The sequence below is a fragment of the Globicephala melas genome, chromosome 2 (assembly GCF_963455315.2).
Source record: "Globicephala melas chromosome 2, mGloMel1.2, whole genome shotgun sequence".
NCBI lineage: Eukaryota > Metazoa > Chordata > Mammalia > Artiodactyla > Delphinidae > Globicephala > Globicephala melas.
The window spans coordinates 177,124,894-177,149,814 of NC_083315.2; the positions used below are offsets into that span (position 1 = coordinate 177,124,894).

General features: G+C 63.4%; 1 protein-coding gene across 5 annotated transcripts in view; it reads left to right on the top strand.

The window, feature by feature from the left end:
* MTA1 (metastasis associated 1) overlaps window positions 1–24,921 on the top strand; it is a 63,641-nt gene that overhangs the window by 25,383 nt on the left and 13,337 nt on the right. For 2 of the 5 annotated variants that reach the window (XM_070045028.1, XM_030883143.3), the window contains exons 4-8: window positions 14,347–14,414; window positions 18,907–19,000; window positions 22,120–22,170; window positions 22,568–22,694; window positions 22,814–22,877. In XM_070045028.1, coding sequence (XP_069901129.1) covers window positions 14,347–14,414; window positions 18,907–19,000; window positions 22,120–22,170; window positions 22,568–22,694; window positions 22,814–22,877 — 404 coding nt within the window. Of the gene's footprint in view, window positions 1–536; window positions 669–1,553; window positions 3,203–3,478; window positions 3,535–3,962; window positions 4,043–14,346; window positions 14,415–18,906; window positions 19,001–22,119; window positions 22,171–22,567; window positions 22,695–22,813; window positions 22,878–24,921 lie in introns of those variants that run through there. The other 3 variants (XM_070045025.1, XM_070045026.1, XM_070045027.1) reach the window with 3 other exon arrangements.

Genomic DNA, 24,921 nt, shown 5'->3' on the forward strand with positions numbered 1-24,921 from the left:
CGCCGCCGCTGTCCGGGCGGCGCGTGGGGCTGGGCAGTGGGGCAGGGACAAAGACCCCTGCCGTGAGCGGAGAGGGCCGGGCCGGGAGTCAAGAGGCCGCGGCTGGGCCGCTGCGCTTCAGGGAAGTGAGGGACTCGGAGGGGACCCTGCGACAGGAGGGAGGGTGGGAAGGAGGAGCGGGAAGCCCAGGAAGGACTCGGACCGGCGTGGACGGCTGGTGGGGGCCGCTGCGGGGAGGGGCTTGGGGAAGACCCCGGGGGGCGCGGGCAGGCGTCCGGGAGCGCGCGGCCGCGGGTCGGGTAACCGCCCACTCGGTGGGCGGTGGCGCCCGAGGCCCCTCCCTCCTCGCGGCCGCTCCTCCTCTTCCTCTCCCGCCCGCACCGCGGCCCTCGGTCCCTGCGCGGCCTCGGCGGCCTCGGCGGCGGCGGCGGCGGCGGCGGCGGCGGCGGCGGCGGCAGCGGCAGCGGCGGCGGCGGCGGCGGCGGCAGCGGCGGCGGCAGCAGCAGCGCGGCCCCTTTAAACCGCCCGCCCGCTCGCGCCCCCGCGCCTCGCGCCCGCGCGCCTCCATTTTCCCGGCCGCCCGCGCCGAGCCCCGCGCCCAGCCCGGCCCAGCCTGCGGCCTCCGCCGCCGCCGCCGGACATGGCCGCCAACATGTACAGGGTCGGAGGTAAGGCCGCCGCCTGTCCGCCCGCCGCCGCCGCCGCCTTTATGCGCCGCGGGCCCGACCCTGCCACCCCGGGCCCCGCCGGCCCCCATCCCCCCAGTCCCCGCCGGGTCCCCATCCCCCCCGGGCCCCATTCCGTCCCCCATCTCTCCTCCCCTCCCTGCCTCGGTCCCAAACCGCCGCCCCGGGCCTCGCCATACCTCCGCCCGGGCCCCCTCTGCACCCCCTGCCCGGGTCCCCCGTCGTATCCCTCCCTCCCCCATTTTCCCTTCTTCCCCTTCCCCTCCTCCGCCCGCCTCCCCATCGGCCCAGCCCCCCCATCGGCCCACTTCTGGTCCCCTCCCTCCGCCTCTGCACCCCTCCCCCACTGCAGGCCGTCCCGGCTGGGCCGTCCTTCTCCCTCCCCCGGCAGCGCTCACCCACTCTTCTATACCCCACCCCATCTCCTTCCCCTCCCCCCCCTTTCTGAGCAGCCTGTTCCTCCTCCGCCACCTCTGCCTCGGCCATGCTCATCCCAACCCGAAGTGACCCCTTGGGCCGGCCCTCACGAGCCGGTGCGGGTAGTGGCCGAGCGGCGCACCAGGGAGGCGGGGGCTCTCCCCACCTGTTGGGGGCCGACCGTGTAGCCTGTTGGGCCCTGGCAGAGGAACTGTGGAAGGCTCTGAAGTCGCAGAGCATGCTTCCGGGCCAGCGACCTGGCGGGAGCCCCCGACCCCGGAGCAGAGCTGGAGCACATGGTCTGGGGGGGGCGGTGCTGGCTGTCCTCCTGGGAGCGGGAGTTTGGGGGCCGCAGGGGTGTGGAGTGCCCACCGGGGCAGGCAGGGCTGGCTCGGGTGCTGGGGTGGGGAGTGGGTCCCCTCTGGGGTGGGGAGCCCCATGCGTGGGAGCCCAGGGGCGGCTGAGCTACCCCTTGGGCCGGGCGTGTGCTTGGCGGCTTCCCCTAGCAGGGTTCCCTCTCCGGGTCCTCAGCAGCCTGTGGTCACCCCGAGCATGCTTTTCTAAGACACCCCCAGACTTCCTGCTGCGTCCTGTTTCCCCAGCCCAGCAGGGAGGTGCCTTGCAAGGGTGCAGAAGGGGCAGGCAGCCCCCCGGTTAGGGGGTCGCTGAGCTGGCTGAGGCCCTGGGGGGCCGGCTTCCTGGGCTGTTCGTCCTCCCAGTTGGGCCCCAGGAAGCCGCCGGCTTTGGGCCTTGTCCCTCTTCGTGGGGCGGGGGCTCCGGGAGGCTGTGCCGCGGGTTTTCCATGGGGTTCTGAGCTGGTCCTTCACAGGGAGGTGAGGTGCCCACCCTCTCTGAGCCTGAGATGCTCACTTGCCCACCTTTGGTGGAGTGTGTCAGGGCTGAGGACGGCGCTGGCCTCGCTTACCAAGTGTCCTCTGTCCTCAGTCTGCGCTCTCTCTGGCCAGGTGACCCCGAGTGTCAGGCCAGCCTTGTCACCTTGGGCGTAAACCCCCATCTGTGCAGGGGGTCAGTGCAGCACCTGCTCGGCCGGCAGGCCCTCCCTTGCTCTCTCTGGCTCAGAGGTGGTCATGGGAATGGGGGCCTGTACCCCGTGTAGCTCAGGCCCCTGGCGGACGCCTGTGGGGAGCAGGCTGCAGTGTAGGGGCCCTTCTGGGAGGGGCCTGTTCATTTCCTAGCCTCGCCACTTCAAGCAGGAGCCTGCCGTCTGTGGATGGAGGCGGGAGGGTCACCCCCAGGACCGAGCCGCCTTCTCCGCCCCGGTAGCTTCGGCCTCTGCCTCACCCCAGCTGCGCAGCCCAGGGCTCCTGCCTCCCTTGCAGCTGCCCGTTCAGTGCTCCTCGAACCCGTGCCCTCTTGGGCCACCTTTCCGCAGTGCAGACCCCTCCTGGTCTCCTGCGCAGCCTGAGGCCCCTCCGGTCTGCCCACCCTCCAGCTCGCCCGGTGCCCCCTTGGGTTTAGCCAGCCGGAAGCCCCTCGGCAGGTGTGGTCTTACCTCCCATCCCAGGTGCTGGCCCTGCGGTCACATCGGCACGCTGAATAAACGAAGCAGTGTCCACAGAACGGAGGCGCCCAGCTCCTGGTTGGAGGAGGCACGGAGGCTGCAGGAGGAGGTGGCGGCGGCCGGGGGCTGGAGGCCCTCAGCTGGCCCCTGCTGCACTTTCACCCGCTGCCAGGCACTTCTGCCAGCCCCTGCTTCAGTGGGTGGGACCTCCACCGTGCCTGCCTGTGGGGACTGGTTCCAAGGGGAGCTGTCCCTGCCCCATCCAGGCCGTGGATGCCCCGATCGCCACTTGTGTCCACTCCTTGACGTACGGGCTTCAAGCCACCTATCCGGCTGCGAAGTCAGCGGGGACCTGGCCACCCTCAGACCTTCCCGTGCCTCAGTTTCCCCACGGTGTTGACCAGGATCTGTGTGTCCTGCGGTGCCTCCTCCAGGGGAGCGGTCTGCGTGTCCCCCTGAGGGTGTCCTGGAGGCCCTCCCAGGGCCTGCGTTGCAGGACCGCTTCCACTTGGACTCCCTCTTCGTCCCTGCAGTTCCGTCCCCAGTTTCTGTATGGAATCCCAAGGCGCTGCCCCAGGTCTGCAAGGCCAGTGGTTTCGGTGGTCGGGGTGTTGGCAGGTTGGCACCCTGTCCTGAGGTGCTGCTTGCTCGGGGTTGGGGGGCGGTGTCTGGATTTCTCAGGGCCCAGACAGAGGAAGGTACGCCCCTCTCTTGCTGGGGTTTGGCCCTGCCTGGGCAGCCTGCTCTGGCCTGGGGGGCACTGCAGAAGCAGAGTCTGGGAAAGCCCCCCTCCCCGCCGCCCCTGTTGTCTCCACTCAGGATGCTCTACCTTTTCCAAAGGTGCCAGACTCAGCCAGGAAAGTACAGGATGCCCGTTCAGTTTGGATTTCAGATAAACAGTTTCTTAGCGTAAGTTTGAACCAAATATCGCATGGGAGGGACGTGCACTAGGAAGTCGTTAGCAGAGTCCAGCGTTCTCTGGGTGGCCTGCATTCTACCTGGCGGGCCGTCCCGAGGCCCTGCCAGGATGTCTGGGCGGGGCGAAGGCATGGCTGCAGCTCTGTGCCAGCTGACTGGCTGGGCGGAGTGGGTCAGCCTGGGAGGGGACAGGGCCTGGTTCTTCCCCGGGAAGTGACCCAGCCTGGGCAGAGAGTTGCCTTCGGCGGTGACAGCAAATGTGGTGGAGGAGGCCTGGACGCGGGTGGCGGGGTCAGGGTCCACGAACCCTCTTCCTCTGGGGTCTGCGCTCTGCGTGGGGAGTGGGGGCACCTGGCCAGTCTTCTGGAACCAGCCGTGGACTGAGGGCACCACGGGCACCTCTTTTTGTCTCTGTGCAGAGACGTGCTGTCACGTTTCAGGACAGAAAGCAAACACCAACAGCTAGGAGCCACCGATACCACGGTCACTGGGGCGGTGGGTATGTTTTTAATGGGCGGGCTGCAGCCATCTCCCCTCAGGTCTCGTCTCTTGTTTTTCTTCTATCGTTGTAAGAAATTAACCCCCATTCTTTTGGATAGTTGATTTTTAAAAATATATTTTGAAAAGGTGATAGGAACACCCTAGTCCTCCAGGCAGCTTGACAGTGTCTCCGTTGCCCCTGCTGTTTTTGCCTTTGTCATCTGTATCCTGTCCTGTTGTCAGAAATGCTTCTTTGTTTGTTTAATTTTAACTTTTGACTAGGTAAGACACCCACACACGGGAGAATGCCAGACTTGTGCGGGGCCAGCAGGGACGTTCTCACGTGGCAGGGCGGGCACCCCTGCAGTGCGCAGTGGCCTTCCCAGGACGTGTGGACGTGGGTGCTGGCATGCGGGGCCCCAAGGGTGGCTTGGGTGAGGTTGGCACAGGGGCCCCTCCTCCCAGCTGTCTCCCGCTGAAGTTCGGGGCGGGGTGAGGGTGGTGGGGTGCCCTGAGGCCCCCCATGACCCCCAGCCTGCCTTCTCTCAAGAGTTTGATGTTGTACACAATGTCCTGTCCTGCCTTCCGTCTCTGTCCGCCCTGCACCCCTGTCGTCTGTCTTCAGGGAGCTGGGGGCTCGTGTCCTGTAGCAGTGGGCACAGCCTTCCAGGGGCTCTGGGGGCCCCTGTGTGGACGGACGAGGGTGCTGGTGCCGTCTCCACAGCCGGGGCGTCCAGGCTGACGTCGGGGTGAGGTTCCTGGGGAGGGCCTGGCGGGCGGGGCTTCCAGGGGTGGCCTCGGGGATGCTGCCCGTCGTCTTGCGCTGGCCATGCCCCTGCGGCCTCCCTGCTCCCGGTCAGTGGGATGCAGGTTGGAGCTGTACCTTCTCGTGGGACGCCTGCTCTCCCGGCCCTGCAGCGCCCTGATCCTCTCCTGGCTGCGATTCTTGGGCTGCCTGAGGAGATGACCCTTCTGAGCAGCTGGTCTGCTCCGTCTCCCCTACTTCAAACTGCTTAGTGGTTCCTGTGGTGGGGGGTCAACTCCCAGCATCTTCGGGGCCCCACGATTCGGCCCCGCCCTTGGGTGGCCCCCCATCGCCCCCCGACTGGGTCCTGGCCCTCTTGTTGCTGTGCGGGGGTCCCAGCTGGGCATGGGCCCCTGAGATGGAGGCCCAGGTTCCTCTGGGTGACGCGTGTGGCGGTGGTGACCGGAGGTGGGGGCTGCTTGCCTCGGGAGCGAGGGGCGTGGCTGCGGCACGCCCAGAGGGACCCCCGCGCTCGGCACCCCTGGAGGGCAGGCCCGCCACCTCCCTGCCCTCTGCAAGGCAGGGGTCCAGGCGGCCACACTGGCTCCCCGAGGGTCCGTCTGTGGACGTCGGGCAGAGTGGGCTCCTCGGGCTGCGCGGGCGGGGCTCCCCTGGGGGTCGCAGGGGGTCGCAGGAGGTCGCCTCTCAGAGGCGGCCGCACCCCGTGGGAGGGGACTGGGTTCAGCTCAGGGCCGCGGGGGGACGTGCTCCAGTGAACTCAGCCGTGGGCACCGGCCGGGCTTTCCCCGGCGTGCGGGTGAGGACGGCTCTGTCCCTCTGTCTGCAGAGATGTGCGGGACACCTGCCGTGCTCAGGCCTGGGACCCGGCCTCTGGCGCCCGCGTGACTGGCCATCAGCCTCCGCCCTGTGCTCCAGCCCCTGGAGGGAGGCCGGGCCCCGTGGTCATCGGCCACTTGCCCCTCCAGTCAGGGTCTGGCCTCCGTCCAGCGGGGTGTGTACGCGGGAGGCCTGGCTGGGGAGCTGGAGCCGCCGGGGCGAGGACAGAGGAGCGGAGGGGGCCCGCGTGCAGGCGTCCTGGCTCTGGGCTTGGTGGGGCCCAGGTGTAGCAGGTGAAAGCGGACACGGTCCTGCAGGGTCAGGAGTCTGGCTTCCTTCGGCGCCCCGCCGTTCCCGCCGCGGGGTCCCCAGCCCCAGGGGACCTGGTGGGAGGCGGTTCTGGAGAGATGCTGACGGGTCTGGCGGCCCTCCTGGGGTGTGCGCCCGTGTTCTTGTGGGGCCTCTGTCCCCGCTGGCTCCCCTCGCGCGGCCTCCTGGCTGTGACCAGCCCGCCCACTTGCTCAGCGGACACATCCTGTCCAGCCCCATCACTCCTCACGGATCATCTTTGCGAATCCGCCGTCTCCCTAAGGTTGATGTGTAGCGAGTGGAGCCACGAGGGATGGGTCCCCCGGCCTGTTTAGGACCATGCCACTTGAATTTTTGAGCTTTTAGTTGGAGATTTCGGTGTTTCAAGTGCCCCTCAGCATAGCCATGAAGTGCGTCCAGTATCCCTAAGCACAGGGAGGCTACGGGCCCAGCACTCATGAATGGACGATGTGATGCGTACCGGATACGGTGTCTTTAAATGGACTCTCACAGAGGACAGGTTATATGTCGATCTGCTGATGAAGAGGTGGCCCGAGGCTGGTGGGACCCTGACCCTGGGCTCCCCATGGGGCGATGGCTCAGTTCAGGATAGTTCGGTGTTAGTGGTGACATTAGGGTACATCATTACTGAGACAAATAGGAACGGCCTGTGTGTATTTTTTACATTTAAATTTGGGTCTGTTGAAGTACACTTTTCAACACCCTTTTATGTGTGCGGTTCTTTGAGTTGGGCAGACGCACACCGTTGTGTAACTGCCGCACACGCTTCCACGTGTGTGGTCCTAAACAGGCCAGGAGGGAGAGGTAAGCGGCTAGACTGCTTCCACGACCCGAGTGTCCCTCTTGCCTTCTGTAGTCAGCCCGCCTGCGCCCCACCCCAGCTCTGGCAGCCCCGATCTGCCCCTGTTGCTGCAGATCGCCTTTACAGGGTGTCATGCAGCACGCTGGCTTCTTCATGGGGTGCAGCGCGTCCAGGACTTGTCCTCGTGTCGGTGGCTCATCCTCTGCTTGCTGAATAGGTTCCATCGAATGGACGTACCGAGGTGTATTCAGCAGCGAAGGGACATTGGGGCCGGTTCGGTCCCTCAGGCTGCTGTAACGAGGCGTGAGCCGCTGGGGACTGGGCAGCCACAGATGCCAACTTCTTGCAGCTCTGAAGGCTGCAGGCCCCAGGTCAAGGCTCCAGCAGCCTCGATGTCTGGAGAGCTCCGTGGGGTCTCCTGTAAGAGCACTAATCCCACTGCGGGCCCCACCTACGCACCTCCCAAAGGCCCTGCCTCCAGATACCATGGCTTTGGGGTTAGGATTTCAGCGTGACTTTTGGAAGGACCTGATATTCAGATCACAGCTGGGCCATTTCCAGGTTTTTTTATATATAATTTTTTATTTATTTATTTTATTTATTTTTGGCTGCGTTGGGTCTTCGTTGCTGCGCGTGGGCTTTCTTTAGTTGCGGCGAGCGGAGCTACTCTTTGTTGCGGTGCACGGGCTTCTCATTGCCGTGGCTTCTCTTGTTGCGGAGCACAGATTCTAGGCACGTGGGCTTCAGTAGTTGTGGCTCCCGGGCTCTGGTGCACAGGCTCAGTAGTTGTGGTGCATACAGGCTTAGTTGCTCTGTGGCATGTGGGATCTTCCCGGACCAGGGCTCGAACCCGTGTCCCCTGCATTGGCAGGCGGATTCTTAACCACTGTGCCACCAGGGAAGCCCCTATTTCCAGTTTTGGTGGTTGAGTGAAGCCGACCGTGAGCACCTGTGCTCAGCTTTGAGTGTGAACGTTTGTTCTTATGGGTGTTTCTCGTGGGTGAAAGTGCCCAGGGGTGGGGTTGCCTGGTGGAGTCGCCTGTCCGCAGTGCAGCCTCATTACTTTCCAAGGCGGCGGCATTATTTTCCTGTGCTCCCGGCAGCGATGCTGAGGGTCCTGGGTCCTCTGCACAGGAGTCTGACTGGCACACAGGTCATCTCACTAGAGTTTTGATTCACGTTTCCCTAAGCATCCGTGCTGCTGGCCCCCTTTCCGCGTGTTTATTTGCCGTTCCTGTGCCTTTGGTCAGGCGTCTGGACAAATCCTTTGCCCGGTTTTTAAAATTGGAAAGAAGCTTACTGTTGAGTTGTGAGAGTTTCTTTTATATTCTGGATTTCAGTTGTTTACGAGATATGTATTTTGCAAATTTTCTCTTTTACAAGAGAGAAGCATATGAAGTCTGCCTACCCCAAGGTCACAAAGATTTTATCCTGTTTTCTTGTAGAATTTTTATAGTTCCAGGTTTTACTTGCAAGTGTAGGACCCATTTTGAGTTCATTGTTTCGTGTGTGGTAGAGGTGATGGTTCTCGGGTCCTTCCCCTTTTGCGTGTGAACGTCCAGTTGTCCATCTCCACCTGTTCACCTCTTGACCGCCCCCCCCGCCATCTGTAGGCACCTTGGTCCAACCCGTTTGCCATGGTGCCCTTTGTTCCTCCTCTCTTTTCCATTGATGCGGCCATGCTTGTGCCAATCCACGACGTCTGGATTACTGTAACTTCACGGCAAATCTGGATCAGGTGGGAATCCTCCAACTTTTGTCCTTTTTCTTTTTGGTCGTGCCACGCAGCTTGCGGGATCTTGGTTCCCTGGCCAGGGACTGAACCGGGCCCTTGGCAGTGAGCGTGCAGGGCCCTAACCACTGGACCGCCGGGAATCCCCTGACTGTCCTTTTCCACGTTGTGGAGCCTGTTCTGGCGTCTCGGATTCTCCTGTAAAGGGTAGGATCAGCTTATTGGTTTCTACAGAAAGAAACTGTGGAGTCTTGATTGGGATCACGTTGAAACTATGGTTGAGATCAGTGTGGGGGAGAATTGGCATCTTCACCAGGACTGAGTCCTCTGCTACAGGGACTGGCAGGCTGCGGCCCACTGCCTGTTCTCGTGTGACTCATGAGCTAAGAATGGTTCCTACATTTTTAAATGGTTGAGAAAAAAAAATCAAAAGAAGAATACTTTAGGACACATGAAAATTCCATGAAATTCAAATCTCAGTGCCCATAAATAAAGTCGTGTTGGAACGAGCCGTGCTCGTGCGTTTGCATTTGTCCTCACTGCTTTGGGGCCTCGGTATGGTCGAGCGGTGGTGAGGTCACCTCACTTGCTCACCTGCCCACCTGCGGTGCCGTCGTTGCGAATCACACCTACGTGTCGTAACTCAGCAACTCGGAGCCCTGTCTGCATCCCCGTCCCCACCGGGCGAGCAGGGCACCCGGGCTTGGGAGGTGGTGGCTTTAGGGGCGTGGGCGCTGTGCCGAAGGGACGCAGCGTGTGTGGGTGCAGCCGCAGGGCTCTTTCACGGAAGTTCGCGAACCGGACAAGAGCCTCCAGCGGGGTCTGCTTGCTCATCGGCTGGGCAGGCGAAGCCGGTTACTGGTGGTGGCGTCATTCAGTCGTGGTGGTGGCAGCTGGCCGAGGAGCAGCCTTTGGGAGGCTGGTTGCCCGGGTTGAGGGGCTGGGAGTGGGCACGGGGTGCGCGGGATGGGCTCCCCATGAGGAGACCGGCCTCTGTGAAGAGTCCGCCTGGACCAGGCACAGCCGAGATGTTCAAAGAAGTGGGGAAAATGCCAGCCTCGTGCCGACTGAAGCGGGCTCTACTAGGATGCTGTGTCTGCCCGGCTGGGCTCGGGGAGCCGGGGGGACGTCGTTTCCGGTGCGGCCACCAGGGCATGGCGGGACAGGTCAGCCTGGATCGGAGCCCTCCCAGCACAGCAGCGTCCAGTCTGTGGGGCCTGATGGCGCGGAGAGGCGCGGGGCTGGCATCCTGCTCGTTGCACTGGGTCATCCATCCTCTCCTGTCCTTGGACATCGGGCTTCCTGGTGCTCAGCCTTTGGACTCAGGCTGATTCTCGCCACTGGCTCCGGTCCCCAGCTTGCAGACGGCAGATCATCTGACCTCTCAGCCTCCAGACCCACGTGAACTGACTCGTAGGACAGACTGCTATGTGCGCTAACAGAATTTGGTGTATGGAGCAGAACGGCTCGGCTGGACTCCTGGACAAAGCTTGTTAACACATCAGGTGCCTGGAGCCCGTGGTCCGTCGGGCTGCTTGTCAGCAGGCGTTTGTGCAAAATGTTGAGTCTCGTGCTTCATCCCACCTGTTGTGTCAGCGGTGAGCTGCACTTGACCTCGAGGAGTCAGCCGTCATCAGTTCTGTGAATTTTTATCAGAAGTGGAAGCTGAGGACTTCCCTGGTGGTGCAGTGGTTAAGAATCCGCCTGCCAGTGCAGGGGACACCGGTTTGACCCCTGGTCCAGGAAGATCCCACATGCTGCGGAGCAGCTAAGCCCATGCACTGTAACTACTGAGCTCGCGTGCTGCAACTACTGAAGCCCGCACGCCTAGACCTAGGCTGTGCTACACAATAAGAGAAGCCACTGCTCGCCGCAACTAGAGAAAGCCTGTGCGCAGCAGTGAAGACCCAACACAGCCAAAATAAAAGGTGGAAGCTGAATATCTTGACTTGCCCTACCACGCAGCAGCTTGAGGGCGTAGCAGTGGTTAAATTTTACTGTGATTTCTTAAATTTGGGGCAGAAATTGGAATTTTTCAGAATGAGAAGAACACTCAACCACGAGTATCAAACGCTGAGTGCCTTTGGAAATTCGTTTCTGCTGCATGCTTGATGATGGCCCTTTGTGAACTCATCTCAGAATTGCATGAAATGGCCCTTCCTGCAGACTTATACTGTGGTACATCCATCTTGGTGATGACTGACGTTGTTTGAATCCCAAACTGCTTTATACGGTTTCTTACCGTCAGATGTTAAAACGAGAAATGGGATCTCCATTCCGACCCAGATTTGCATCGGGCATGTTTTCTGCGTTCAGACCACAGTCCCCGCAGTGTGTTCTGGGCCGCGGTGCGCGTGCGAAGGAGGTTTCTGTGTTTCAGAAGCCACGTAGCTGCCTTGAGGAGCTGCCCCACCATCTGTACTGTGTCACCTGCTGCAGTTCTGGGTCAGCAAAGCCATCACACTCATGGCTGAGTTTAGTACAACAAAAGGATATACACCAGAATCAGCAGAGGTAAAAAGGTCAAGGCTTCCAGCTGGCCTGTCCCAGGGCCCCAGGTGGTGAGACCACACGCAGCTCGATGTCCAGGCTGTTTATCCAGGTCGGTCACGTAGCCATGACTGACCATCAGCGTGGCTGGCCTTAGTGTCCAGCCCTCCGGAGGTCAGGTTGATCTCTGGCCCACCACAGATCACACTGTCGGCATGGTCTGTGTGGCCCGTGCCCCCAGGTGGGCAAAGGCTCCCATCAGGCAGGACCCTCCAGGGGCTTTGGGGCAACCTCCCAGGAGCAGGTCAGGGGCCACACCTTCCTTTGGATGTGCAGGGTGTGGATGACCCAGGCCTGCTTGGGTTCACCCTTCACTGCACAAATGCTGAAAGGGAAAGGTCGAGAGAAATCTCAGAGAGTCCAGTACGAGTGTGCTCAATTAAAATTTCATGCTTGCAGATGGATATCGTTGTTTGGGTACTTGTTATGCAGAAAGACATAGAGGCCGCGTCACAGGTCAGCATTAACAGGGATGTTGCGATGGGTTTTTGTGATCCAGAACGTGAACTTGAGCCCCGATGAAGCAAATTGTCCTCCCCCAAAGCAGAATTCCTTAGTAGGCCAGGATTATCACAAAAAAGTATACTCAATTATTATTGTTTGGATTTTAATTTCATTGGCAGAATGTTTGTGGAAATGTATTACGTTAGTACCCAAGTGATGTCTTTGGTTTAGCCTCTTGTTGTGCGAAGCCTGAAGTATTTACTCTCTGGCCCTGTACTGAAAAAGGTTGACGGTCTGTGTTTTGATCCATGATGTCTTATGTTACGATTTATTTAGATTTTGTTGGTTTTTCTCAGTAGCGTTTTGTAGTTTTCAGCATACAGATCTTGGCACAGAGCTTTTGATCTTCAGAGATCTGTAGGTTGTTAATACTTCAGTACTTGTGTGAGCTATTGGAAATGGTACTTTTAATACACTATTTTTGTATCCTATGAGCTTGCTAAACCCTCACTCGTTCGTTTTTCTTTTTTAAGTGAAAGCAGGTTTATGGAGAGGGCAACGCATGCCATAGGCAGAATGCAGTCCATCTCAAGGCACGAGCGGCCCCTCACTCATTAGTTTTAATAGCTTTTTGTAAACTCTGGGAATTTCACTGTGGACAGTCATGTCCTCTGCATTTAGAGAGTTTTCTCTCTTCCTTTCCAATCTGTACGCCTTTCATGTGTGTGTTTGTTCTCCTCGTGGCACCGACCAGGACCTGTGGGTGAGCAGCAGTGCAGGGGATCGACTCCCGTGCCCTCTTCCGGCTTTCGGGGAGGGCACCGTGTTTTCATCAGTAAACGGGACTTCACTGTAGGTTTTTGGTAAACGCCTGCTAGCAGGCGAGGATGTTCCCCTGAATTCCTAGTTTGCGTCAGAGGTTTTTTGTTTTTTAACAAATTTATTTATTTTTGGCGGCGTTGGGTCTTCGTTGCGGTGCGTGGGCTTCTCATTGCGGTGGATTCTCTTGCGGAGCACGGGCTCTAGGCACGCGGGCTTCAGTAGTTGTGGCTCGCGGGCTCTCGAGCGGAGCCTCAGTAGTTGTGGCACATGGGCTTAGTTGCTCCGCGGCATGTGGGATCTTCCCAGACCAGGGCACCCATGTCCCCTGCGTTGGCAGGCGGGTTCTCAACCACTGCGCCACCAGGGAAGCCCCTGTGTCAGAGTTTTTATCAGGCATTGTGTAGGTTTCGTCAGCTCTTCTGCATCTGTTGAGATGGTTTTTCTGCTTCATTCCACTGCTGTGATTTCGACGTGTCCCCAGGTGTGACTCCCAGTGGTCAAGGGGCGTTGTCCCCTTGCTGGGTGGCCAGCTTCCATGTGCAGAGGTCGTGCTGAGAAGCTGTGCTCCAAGTTGGTGAGGGGCGCTGCCCTGTGGTCTCTCGCGGTGTCCGGCCTTCTGAGCCACCGGTGGCTCCCTGCTCTAGTGCTTTCTGGGAGAGTTCGTGTGGACTGTGTTCAGCCTCCCTTCCGTGTTCGGTGCGATTCACCAGCGACGCTGTCTGGGCCGGGGAGGGGCTGGGGCTTCTCCCCTCCCTTCGTTCTCCCTTTGGAAGGCGGTTGCCTCTGCGCTCCGTCCTCTTCGCGGGTGCAGGGGAGGCTCGTGTCTCCTCCCGCTGCTGCTGCCTCTCCCCCTTCTGCCTCTTTCTTTGTTCCCCACCTACCAAAGCACGAGTTACAGGCGGTGAAGCCCAGTCCTCAGAAGCTCAGGGCAGCTGCCGGCAGGTGTGTAAGTGCCGCCCGGGCACAAGACGCACAGTCCCCCGAGCCCCCCGCTGCCCCGTGTCCAGGGCACCTTTCCTGGCGCTGCCGGGACTCTGTCGCTGGACGCAGACCTGCTGTCTGCCTGTCTGCCACCCCCTACCCTCCCGGGGGAGCGTTTGGGTGGTTTCCAGTTCCTGACACGCAGGAGTAATTATTTCAGGTTTAATTTGCTCTTTATCTAGTTTCTTAGAAAGAAAGCTTGGATGATTGATTTGAGACCCTTTTATAAAAACTGCTTAGTTGAGATAAAATCTACATGTGATAAAACCCGCCCATCTGGAGTGTACGGTCCAGTGAGGTGCAGCGTGGCCGCAGTCGCCCTGAAACAAGCTCGTGCCGGCCAGCCCCTCCCGCAGGCCTCTCTTTGTCCAGCCAGCCTCCGGGCACACCCCTCCTGTGATCCCTCTGGGGTCTTCACCTCCGTCCGGGGGCACCTGGGCCGTGTGCACATGCAGGCCTCAGCAGACTCCAGCCAGGACAGCCTCCCGGTCAGCCGTCCCCTGCGGGGCTGGTCTCGCGGCTGTCCTGGGCTTTCCCGGGTGGACCCCGGGGCCTCCCTGAGCCAGAGCCCCACTCGCCCTTGGGGGCGTTGGGGAAACGGAGAGCACGTGTGGTTTTTCTGTGAGGGGAGCCTGTGCTGACTTGAAGTCTGGGGGACCCGGCAGGGCGGCAGCACCCTCAGGACCCCGCTCCCCTGGGCCCCCGACCTCGTGCCGCCCCGGCGAGCTCCGTTTCTCCTCCACCCGGAAAGCCCCGGCCTCCGTTCAGCTCTTTTGTCTTTGGAGGAGAGGTGGTGGGACGCCGGGGGATGTGCATGGGGGGATGGCCGGGGCCTGGCAGCCTCCATGCCGACGTGGTCTCTGGGGCCGGCCGTAGCAGTGCCTGTGACCGTCCTTCCCGCCCTGGCGGTGCCGCTCTTGGGGCCCCCTCCGGGCCGGCTGCAGCCCCCGCGGCCCCCCACACCCCGCCTGAGCCTGGCCCCCGCCTGCCGCCGCAGATGCAGCCGGGCCGCGGGCGAGCGGGGGGCCGGCTCCCAGGCTGGCGGACTCGCGAGGCTGACGCGCTCTCGCCCGTTTGCAGACTACGTCTACTTCGAGAACTCCTCCAGCAACCCGTACCTGATCCGGAGGATCGAGGAGCTCAACAAGGTAGCGTGCGGCCCCGTCCCTGCTGGGGGGCGGGGGTGCCCCTCCCCGGAGAGCCCATCCCTGCGGGTCCCTGGTAGGGTGTTAGGAGAGGGTCTGGGTTGGATGGTTCCAGCTGAGGAGTGAAGGAAGCCGCCTGGGCGCCCACAGCCCGAAGGTCCCCTGCCCGTCTCCCTCCTCTCTCATCCCATGTCTGCCGAGCGTCCTGGGCAGGCGCTTACGAGTGGATTAGGGGGCGGGGCCCTCCTGGGCCTGGTGGGGCGCGGTGGGCGTGGGCTCACAGGTTCAGAATGGCCTCTTTGGTCAGAGGAGTGGGCGCTGTCCCGTGCAGACCCCCAAGCCCGGTGGGGGAAGCCCCCCCACGTCTCCTGCCGCCCTCCTTAGTTGGAGGCGTTGGCGGGGGTACTGGGGGAGAGGGCATCGGTGTGACCCTCCTCTGAGGCCACGGCTGCGGCCACGGCGGTGCCCGGTCAGCAGGGCCCTTAGCTCTGCCGCTTCTCTCTCCCCTGGTTCCTGCAGAAGGGCGGCTGTGGACCCCCGCCCTGGAGCAGCCCCCGTCCCGGAAGCCCTGTTGTCACTCGTGTTGGCTAGGGGCCACCTTGTTGTGCCTCCGTGTGGCCAGCAGGGGAGGGGCTGCTTTCCTGGACCTCAGGCCTTGGGGCGGTGCAGCCGATTCTCAGGACCATGTAGGGTGGGGCGGGAAGGTCAGGGTGCCGGTCTCCCAAGGATCAGACTAGCCGTGGTGGCACCCCGACCCTAAGGCCGTGCCTGCTGGGACCAGGAGATGGGCGGCGTGCCCGTGCCCCGAAGCCTCAGCCCCGGCCTGGGCGTGTCAGTGACCGGGGCTGGGGGCGGTGGCCGGATGTCCCATGAGGCCACCACACCGCTGGAACCAGTACGCTGGCGGGCGCCTCCCCCGAGCCCTGCTTTCCGCCCACTGGAGCCGTAGGGCGGAGGGTGCAGCCCGTGCCCGCTGCTGCGATGGGAGCAGGTGTCTGTCCCGCCCCACCCCGTGCAGATCACTGAAGGCGTGGCTGGGGGCCAGGCCTCTGAGTGGAGTCGTCCTGGCAGGCGGGGCCGTGGCAGCCTGTGGTCGCAGGGTGGCCACGGTGCCCTCACTCTGGCCGCGACACGCCACGTGTGTGAGGGAGAGGCAGTGCCGCCCCGTGAGGGTGGACGCAAGTGTGGGCACCAGGAAGCTCTGCCGGGTGGGGTGGTGGAAAGGGGCGTGGGTCCAAAGCACCGGGGAGCACGGATGTCTGCTGTGGCCCTCGGGGTCCTCGGAGCCCTGCACCCCTGCTGGCCTCCCCTTCCACCCCACGGGGCATGGGGGCTTCGTCCCGGCTGGAGAGGTGGGCACAGCCCAGGCGATTGTAGTTCAGGCAGGGGCTGAAAACGGGGTCAGTTTGAGGGCCCTCCCCTGACGGCCCCAGGATGCTGGGCAGCCTCGTGTGCAGAGGGAGTGGAGACGGAGGGTGCTCTCTGGGGGCAGATCTGAGCCGCTGGCGTCGCGTCCCAGCAAAACGCCTGCTCTCAGCCTGCGACCTGGACGGAGCAGGGAGGACGGCTTCCACCGTGAGATCCATCAAAAGAAACCGAGGAGAGAGCTGATGAGGGCGCAGAGGAAACTGAGGCCAGACGAGCCGGGGGCATCCTCAGAGAGACGTGGCGGCCGCTGTGACTGGGGAGACTCGGGAATGAGAAGAGGCTCCTGGAAGTCAGTAGCAGAAACTGGGACGAAAACACAGAGAGAAAACTCAGAAAAGTAGAGTCCTCCAACGGCCCAACGTCCAGTTAGTAGGAGTCAGAGGAGACGAGGGCCCTGCAAGCAGAGGAGTGGCCTGAGAAAATGCCCCCACCCCAAGGTCCTCCAGAGCCACAGCCCCGTCCAGCCCCCAGGACAGCAGGCGCCCCGGCGGAGGGCACCCTGCGGGCCGCTGACCAGTCCCCATGCCGCCGCCCAGAGCAGCGGGGGGTGGCGCGGGGTCCTGGCGGGGCCCTGGAGCGGACCCTGGAGTGAGCACTGAGGGGTCAGGAGGAAGGGGGGGCATGTAGACTGGGGCAGGGGGCGCGGGGTTGCTCTGCGCTTTGTCTCTTTTCTGTAAATGAAAACAAGTCTAAAATGAGTTTCCTTGGCAAAGCCCAGCTCTTTTGAGCCCCTCGGAGCCCCTCTCCTGGGCCGTGCCTGACACCAGTTCCCCCGGCCCTCCCGGGACCTTTCAAAGTAACTGTCGAGTTTTCTTCTTAGAACTTTGATTGGATGTATGTGGCATTTACGTTGTTTTCATGAAGAGTTGAATCTTTACACTGCTGGAGAAAATTGCTGTTGTGAAAGCACGGGAAAAGCCTGGCGGGGGGGTGAGAATGGGGGTGCGTGGAGGGGGGCGCGGAGGGCAGACCCTCGGGACAGGCGTGGGGGGGGCGGCGTGGGGACCAGGCCCCGTGCGGGCCGGCTGGGTGCCAGCCAGGCAGGAGAGGCCCAGAGGGGACCAGAGGACGGGCGGAGGCCTCCCGGGAAGCCTCTGTCGTGGGATTAGAAGCCAGGTTTTAGGGAGGCAGGTTGGACTGTGGGGTGTGGGAGTCTCCGAAAAGTCCAGCAAAGGATGAAAGGCAGACGCCGCTGACCCCAGTGGGACATCTCCCCGCATCCCACGTTGTCCTCCAGCAGGGTCCTCCTGGGGGGCCAAGGACCCCACTCCGCCTGCTCCCGAGCCGTAGCCACCCCCAGCCTGTGGGAAGGCCCCCTGCCGTCCTGCCCTCGCTCCCGGGCCGCTGAGCCGGCCTCCGTGGAGACAGGAAACGGGCGAGGGTGCCCTGCGGTCGTCCCAGCTTTCCTCCCACAGGCCCTTTGGGACCCCAGCCCGGGGGGAGATGCAGGCAGGTGCAGGAGACACGGGGGGGGGGTGTGAGGGGCGAGGCAGCAGGGGTCCAGGCAGAGCACCGGAGGGAAGAGCGCTCTGGAGCCCTGGGTCTCCAGGGTCCGGCCCAAGCCAGGCTCGCAGAGCTGAGGTTGTGCGGAGCAAAGCACAACCCCAGGAGGTGCACGTTCTCGGGGGCCCCTGGGAGGGGCTGCACCTGGTGTGGATCCAGGAGGGGGCATTGCTGTGACTCCACAGGCCCGCTGGGGGCAGCCTCCGTGGCTCAGAGACTCAGACAAAGCCCTGAAGACGCAAGGCCCAGGTGCTCCTGGAGGCCGGGACCGTGGCTGCCGCGGGACGCTCTCGCGTGGTCCTTCTAGACTCTGTCCAGTTGCTTCTGTGGTCCTGACGCGGTGTCAGATCATCTCCATCGTGTTGAAGGCCCCTCGTCGTTCCAAGCTCAGCGGACAGTCTCCAGGACCATTTCTACGAGGCGCTTTTCGGTCTGGGAATCCCATCTTGCAAAACTCTGGGCACCCTTGAACACTGCAGATGTTTACGGGTCTGACACAGCCGTGCTGACAAGCTGACAAGTCGTGCTTCTAAAAACCCAGTCTCCACATGCCGAAGACGGACGTGTCATCTTCAGGCCCTCACGCTCACTTGTTTTGATACTTGATCTCAGCTTTCCTGGAAGAATTCTGCATGCCCTTTCTATTCCTTCGTGGACTGGAGTGAGGATGGTTTTCATCAACGTGCACTCTGCAGTTTTGTGATGAACCTGTAAAGCAGCGGAGTTGATAGCACTTTTAACTTACGCTCAGTGATGTGAAAAATTCCGAAGGCTTTTTCTTGGGAAAAATTCCTGGTCTAATGGAATTTAATAACTAAAAGGGAAATACTTTTCATAAAGATAATTTTGTTTAATGTTATAAATGCTGCTGTGCAAAACTCTACAAAGATTAGAATTGTGATAAAATCCTTGCATTATTATTAAAATTTTTGTAAACTTGTTAGTTAAGAAAAAACACGTTCTCGGTACGAGGTTACCACCCCGCGGGCCTCACGGTGTCCTTGCTGCTGCTCGTTCTGTCCACGTTCGTTGGACGCTTTGCAAGCCCGGGTGCGGGAGCCGCCGGGTGGAGGTCAGTCCTGGCCGCTGCCGCCCATCCTGGTGCCGAGGCCGACGCTGAGCCCCGCCGCGCTGCCCTGCCCCTTGGAGGCGGGTCCAGGCCTCAGGGCCGCGCCTCTCGGGTGCTGCCCAGGTTTCTGCTCGTGGCGGGTGACGGAGGTCCGCAGTCGTTGTCCTTGATCACACCCCCTCTGGTGCCCGAAAGGAAGGGGCAGCTCCCGAGGCCAAGGCAGAGCTGGCCTTTCTGGTGGCCGGGGTCCACCTGGTGTCCTCAGGCGGCTCGGGATAGGACAGGAGTTGGGGGTGCAGACTCGGTTTAGGTCCGGTGTGCGTCCCCTCCGTCAGCCAGCGTTGCCGCTGCCCTCCAGGGCCCTCCCTGGGGCATGGGCTCCGCATGACGAGCCCGTCCCTGGTCACACCTGAGGCCCCGTCTGGGGGACACCCCTGCGGGGAGCCGCAGGCCCGCGGGGGCACGCGTGCCTTAGACCCTGCCTTGCTGTTGCAGACGGCCAACGGGAACGTGGAGGCCAAGGTGGTGTGCTTCTACCGAAGGCGGGACATCTCCAGCACGCTCATCGCCCTGGCCGACAAGCACGCCAGTGAGTTTCCCAGCCCCCCTCTCCAGCCCGCCTGTAGCTGCACCTCAGCCCCCGGGCGGGTGTAGACTGAAGTCCTTGCATGTCCCTGGGGCCTCCTTCCTTCTCTGAGAAGCGACCCTGGCCGTGCTTGTCCTAGGGTGTGGCTGCGCTCATCTACCTGAGGAGTTTAATTGGGGGACTTTGCAGATCCTTGGTTGGACCACTCCTTGGATGGCGCAGGGAGTGCTGGGCCCTGGGCTCCAGGCCTGTGGCGGGGAGGGGCAGGGCCGCTGGCGCTCTTGTCCAGGCCAGGCCTCTGCGCCACGCAGGGTGGCCGCAGGCTGTGCAGCCGACCCTGAGGGAGCAGCCGGTTCTTTGCCGGCCTTGTCTGGCCTCATGGGAGGATGGGATCCCACCTTTGGGTTTTGGCCTCTGTCAGCAGCGTCCCTGTGGCACGCCAGTGGTGGACCCTGAGGCTGTGCCCAGAGGGGACAGAGATGGGATACAGTGCCTCTCAGCCTCCCACCCTAAAGCCTGTGCCCACCACCCCAGCACTCTGGCCTCCCGGTGCCGAGGAAAAGAGGAAAAGAGCCGGGGTCTTGGGGGTGCACAGCTGCGTGGCCCAGTGGAGTGGTCTGTGCAGTCGCTGGCCCTGCAGGTGTCAGCACGCGGGCTCGCGTTCATGCTGTCAGGACGCTGACGGGGGCCTTGGGGGTGGCCCTGGCGGTAGGTGACCTGGGGGTGTCGATGACAGAGGATCTCCTCCCCGTGTCTGCTGCTCAGCCCAGAGCGACTGCAGCCCCTGCCCCTCGGCACACGGCGCGCTGTGTCCACGGGCCCAGGCTCTCCTGCTCTCAGGCCCCCGGGGGGAGCTTGGCCAGGTGTTAGGCCCTGAGACCCGTGGGAGGAGGGGGTCCTGCAGAAGTGTTGGAGCTGGCAGGGTGGGCAGAGGCCCTGCGGTGCCGGCGGGGCTTCTGCGTGCAGGGAAAGCTCCTTGCCGGGGACTTAGAGCCAAGCTGCAGGGAACACGTGTCACGCGCACGGGGTGTGCTGCTCTGAGGAGGCCACCCGCTCCCACCAGCTCACCGCCTCTCAGTGCGGGGCCTCGGCTGTTTTCTCAGGAGCCTGTACTGCCTGCTCCGTCTCGCAGTGGTTTGTGCAGAAACCACGTTTCTCGGGGTTGACTCTCCTGGCGTGCGCATCTGTGAGCTCACCGCAGCTGGGGCGAGGCTGGTCCACCTCGCTGCCCAGGGCCTCGCCCAGCGTCAGGGCATGGGTGTAGGGACACTCTGCGGGCCCTTCTGGCAGGAGGGGTAGAGACCCAGGGGAGCCCACTGCACGGTCAGATTAGCTACTCGAGTTTCTTCTGGGCCCGGGGGCCTGAGGGACAAGCTTCCGCCCTGCCCCTACCAGGACGTCCAGCCCCTGGTGCAGCACAGATGCCCTGGGGCCACACAGGCCTCCCCGGAACGGTAGAGCCCTTGCTGGGGTCTCCAGGCCACATTCTGCTCCGCCACGGCCCTGTCTCGAGGTGTGTGGCCCCCTCCCACAGAGCTGTCCTGAGACCAAGGCCTTGCCCGAGGGGACAGTGGGCACAGGTGACAGGTCCTCCCTGCAACCCCCCAGAACCAGCTGCAGGGGCTCGGGAGAGCCAGTAGGGTGTGTGAGCTGAGCTGGCGTAGGGTGGGAGCCCAGAGCCTGCCTGGGCCTTGTGGGGAAGGCCCCCCAGCTCTGAGCCCAGGGCCCGGGCACCCTGGATCCCAGAGGGAGGGGCTTTTGTGCCAGGGGCCATGTGCCCTGGGTTCCTAGAGGCCAAGCGCCACAGCCCACACTCGTTTGAGGGTCCGCTGGGGACAGGGTCTGGGGGCTGTGGGGAGGCTCTCTCCTGGTCTCCCGGGGGCTGGAGGTTGGCCTGGCCCAAACCCTGGCCACCCCTGAGGCCTTAAGCGTGGCCCTGGGGTGTGCGTTGCTGGGTCCCTCCTCACCGTTGCTGATGGCAGGGAGCCCTGGTGGGCTGGGGGTCTCAGAGCCACTGTGAGCTAGTTTCAGGACAGGGAGGGGTGGTGCCTGCAGACCCGGAATGGATGCCCAAGGGCCTGTCGCGGGCAGGGGCCAGGGTGGCTGCCCCCGGCCCGGTCCCTAGCCATGCTGCGGGGCCAGCGGGGCCGTCACCGGACAGGCGTGAGCAGGATAAGGTGTGGGGGTGGTGGGCCGGCTTCCGGGTGCTTGTGACGTCCCCGGGAGTGGGCAGGGAGGTGCCGAGGCCAGGCTCCCATCGCCCACGGCCCGGGCAGACTGGCCCTGCCCCTCTTCCCCCAGCGCCCCCGCCCCTAGCCTTGACCTCCGTCTGAGCTGCTGCAACCAGGGTTTTTTGGGGGGGGCGGGGGGCGTGTCCCCTGCCCAGGGGCACCAGGACTCCTTGCAGCCACCACAGGAGGGCAGCAGAGGGCCAGGGGCCTTGTGGTGGCCCAGAGCCTGGGGGGGCTGGGCTCCACGCCCCTACCTTTGGGTCTTGGGGCAGAGGGTGGGTTTCGCCATGCGTCTGGCTTCCCCCACCCCACTGTGCACGACCCCAGACCGCCAGTGTGTGTTTGGGGGCACTCCAGCCCCAGGGCTGCATGTGCTGGGGTCCACATCGTGGAGACCTTCCACAGCCCCACCGCATGCCAGTTTCGAGTTTCAGGCTTTCCCTGTGCCCATCGATGGCCCAGCCCTGGAGGTGTGGCCGAGGCCCCCCGATCACCATCCGCAGGCAGGAAGCACGCGTTGCTGACCGGCCTTGGGACACGTCCCCCGCCCCCGCCCCCCCACGCTGTGGCTCGGCCGTGTCCCCCGCCCCGTCCTTGCTTCTCCCGACTTCGTAGGGGCAGGTGTGTTCTGTGTGCAGGCAGCAGGGCCTCGCTGCCCACTCTGCTTGGAGAGTCTTGGGCAGCGTGGGCGTGGGGTTGGCAGGAGCTGAGGTCAGCTAGTAGGGATGTCCAGAGGCTCAGGTGTTCTCTGTCTTTGGCTGGGTGGTCCGCGGCCCCCTTGTCCACCCTGCTTCCTGGCCTCACAGCCCTCAGTCCAGGCCGGGCAGGGAGTGAGTAGCGCGGCACGCTGTCGCTGACCTGCCATCTGGGTGCTGTCTGTCTGTTACACAGCCCTGTCGGTCTGCTATAAAACCGGATCGGGGGCCGACAACGGCGAGGAAGGTAAGAGCCGCCCCTGCGGGAGGGTCCTGAGGTCTGTGCGCCGGGCTGCCCGTGTGCCCGCGCCTGTGTGCCCTGCTGTGAGGCAGGCCTGAGGGGTTCCTGGTGCAGGGAGGGCTGCGGGGCATGGTGGGTCCTGCCCCCCTGTCCTGGACGTGCAGCAGCTGCTGTCTCGCTTTCCCTTCTTTCTCTGACGTGCTGCTTCCCAGGCCAGCACAGGACACTGTCCTCCTTCCTGCTCAGATGCCCGGGGCTTCTGGGGTGCGCTGCGGGGACCTACACTGCCACCTGCCCCGGGTCCAGCGTGGGGAGGGACCTGTGCAGCCAGCGTGTGGGCCTTTGTCCAGCCGCCTGAGCGTGTGTCTCTGGGACCAGCTCACAGGAGCTCTGTGTCCTTCAGGTGAAACAGAGGAGGAAATGGAGAACCCAGAAATGGCAGACCTGCCCGAGAAGCTCAAGCACCAGCTGAGGCATCGAGAGCTCTTCCTCTCCAGACAGCTGGAGTCACTGCCCGCCACCCACATCAGGTACCCGGGGGCCGGGGGTGGGCCCGAGGGAGTCCCGCCCCCCACGTCAGGTGCCCGGGGGCCGGGGGCGGGCCGAGGGAGTCTGCCCAGCTCCCCTGACGCGCGCCCTTATCTTGCAGAGGGAAGTGCAGCGTCACTTTGCTCAACGAGACTGAGTCCCTCAAGTCCTACCTGGAACGGGAGGTGAGGCCCGGCCGTGGGCTGGGGCTGGGGGGGGGGCAGAGGCGGATCCTGGCTCCGCTGGTCTGGTCTGGGTGGGCGTTGCTGCTCCCACCTCACAGCTGGGCTCAGGCCCTTCCCCGCCCGTGGCGCCCTGAGGCCAGGCGCCGTCACGGCCCTTCCCGGTGTCCCGTGCAGTCCCCACTCCTCGCACCTCCAGAGTGAGGGCCCAAAGTGGGCGTGACGGCTCCCGGGGGTCTGCTCTCCCCACCACCCCCCGCCCCCCAGGAGGGGCACGACTCGTCCTGGAGGGGACGATGGGACCCGTGCTGGCCGCCGTGGTCGCCGTCAGGCTTCCCCAGCGGGCGTGTGGCCCTGCTGCAGTCCAGGCCACCGTCTCCAGTCTTCGCTGGGTTGACCCACAACTGTGTTGGCCAGGCAGCCAGAGGATTTCTGAGCTTAGGAAACCGAAACCGTAGTGCTGCCAGGGTCTGGGGCCAGGGCACCGACCTCCTCATCCCAGACCAGGGTGGGAGGGGAGCCACGGCGGCCGGTGCCTGGGCCTTGCTGTGACCCCCGAGCTGCTCGCCCTGAGCCCGCGGTGACACCCAGGGCGGGTGCGTGCTGCCCGCCCAGCGCCCCTCCCCCGAGGCGGAACTACCGAAAACGTCCCCAGAGGGTGCACGCGTGAGTCCTGGGAGCAGCGAGAAGCGTGTTTGGGGACGATGGCAGGCCAGCGGGGTCAGGAGCGGCGCGGGCACGGGTGTTACCTAGTGGGACAGGTCGCAGTGTAAGGGAGCTCCTGGGGCCAGGCGAGGAGTGGTTGTGGGTCCGGGGTCCCCTCCCTGCGTGTCCCCACGCACTGCGGGCTCCCCTGGGACCTGCGTGCGGCCACCCCGCAGCTCCTAGCAGGGGTGTCATCGTCTGTGGGCGACGCTTGTTCTCAGCCACAGTTCCCTCTCCCCGAGGCAGGGCCCGGCTCTTCCTGGGGGCCCAGAGGGGCAAGGTGGACGGGGGGTCGGACCGTGGACCATGGCGACAGCAGTCCAGCGAGGGAGGGCAAGCCCGGTGCCGTGGCCTCACCGAGGCCTGACTCCATCAGGCGTTGGAGCACCACCAGGAGGACACTGCCTGGAGTCGGCGCTGAAGAGCCCCCAGGGCAGCCCGGGCTCCAGGGAGCCGCCACGTGCCTGCCCACGGGACAGAGCAGGGGCCGTGGCCCCCAGGCGTGCGTCCACTGGGGGCTGTTGTCTGCAGTTTAGAAAGACCCCTGAGTGACAGCCACACAGAGGTGGTGACGCGGAGGGACGGCCGTGAGCAAAACGGCGGCTGTGAACCACTTGGTGTCCGGCAGTGGCGAGCGCGTGGGCCCCGTTCGGGGACCTGTGTGTGTCCTGGGCGCACGCCTCGTGGTTTCTGCTGCTCTCGCTCACCTGTCTAGGGGTGGGTGGCTCTTAGCCTGAGACGGCAGGCAGCCCACTGGGACGGCCTCCCCTCCCGGTCTGGGCGGCCCCGGGCAAGAATCGACTGACTGCGCCCAGGCCCGCCATCCTGCTCGGTCCTCAGGGAGTTGGTCCTCGGCTGTGGGTGCAGCCGCAGCCTGCACGGACCCGCACCCAGAGGAGCCCTTGGCGCCGACGCAGGAGCTGGCCGCCGCCGGGGAGCAGAGGCCGCGAGAAGCAACCACAAGGGACTAAGAAAGGTGGCACGGGGACACGGGGCCAGGTAGCAGTCCTGGCACGGGGTGCCGTGACCCTCGGTGTACACGGGGAGACCCCCGGGGAAGCCCAGGGTCGGCAGGCTGGTGTCTGCAGAGCAGCCCAAGCCAGCTAAACGCAGCTTCTGAGAAGCAGCTTCGGCACGTGGAGTGCCAGGCAGCGAAGGGCCAGGAGGGCCGGACTGTGCCAGTTCCAGCCAGAACAGCCTGGGCGCAGGCGTGTGGGGTGAAGACAGGCTCCGAGGCTGAGGGCCGCAGGCTGCTGCTCCGCTGACAGCTCTGGGCACCGAGTCCAGAACATTCTGTAACGTAACCCCCTTTGTGTACATCTCCTGTGACAACTGCACGAAA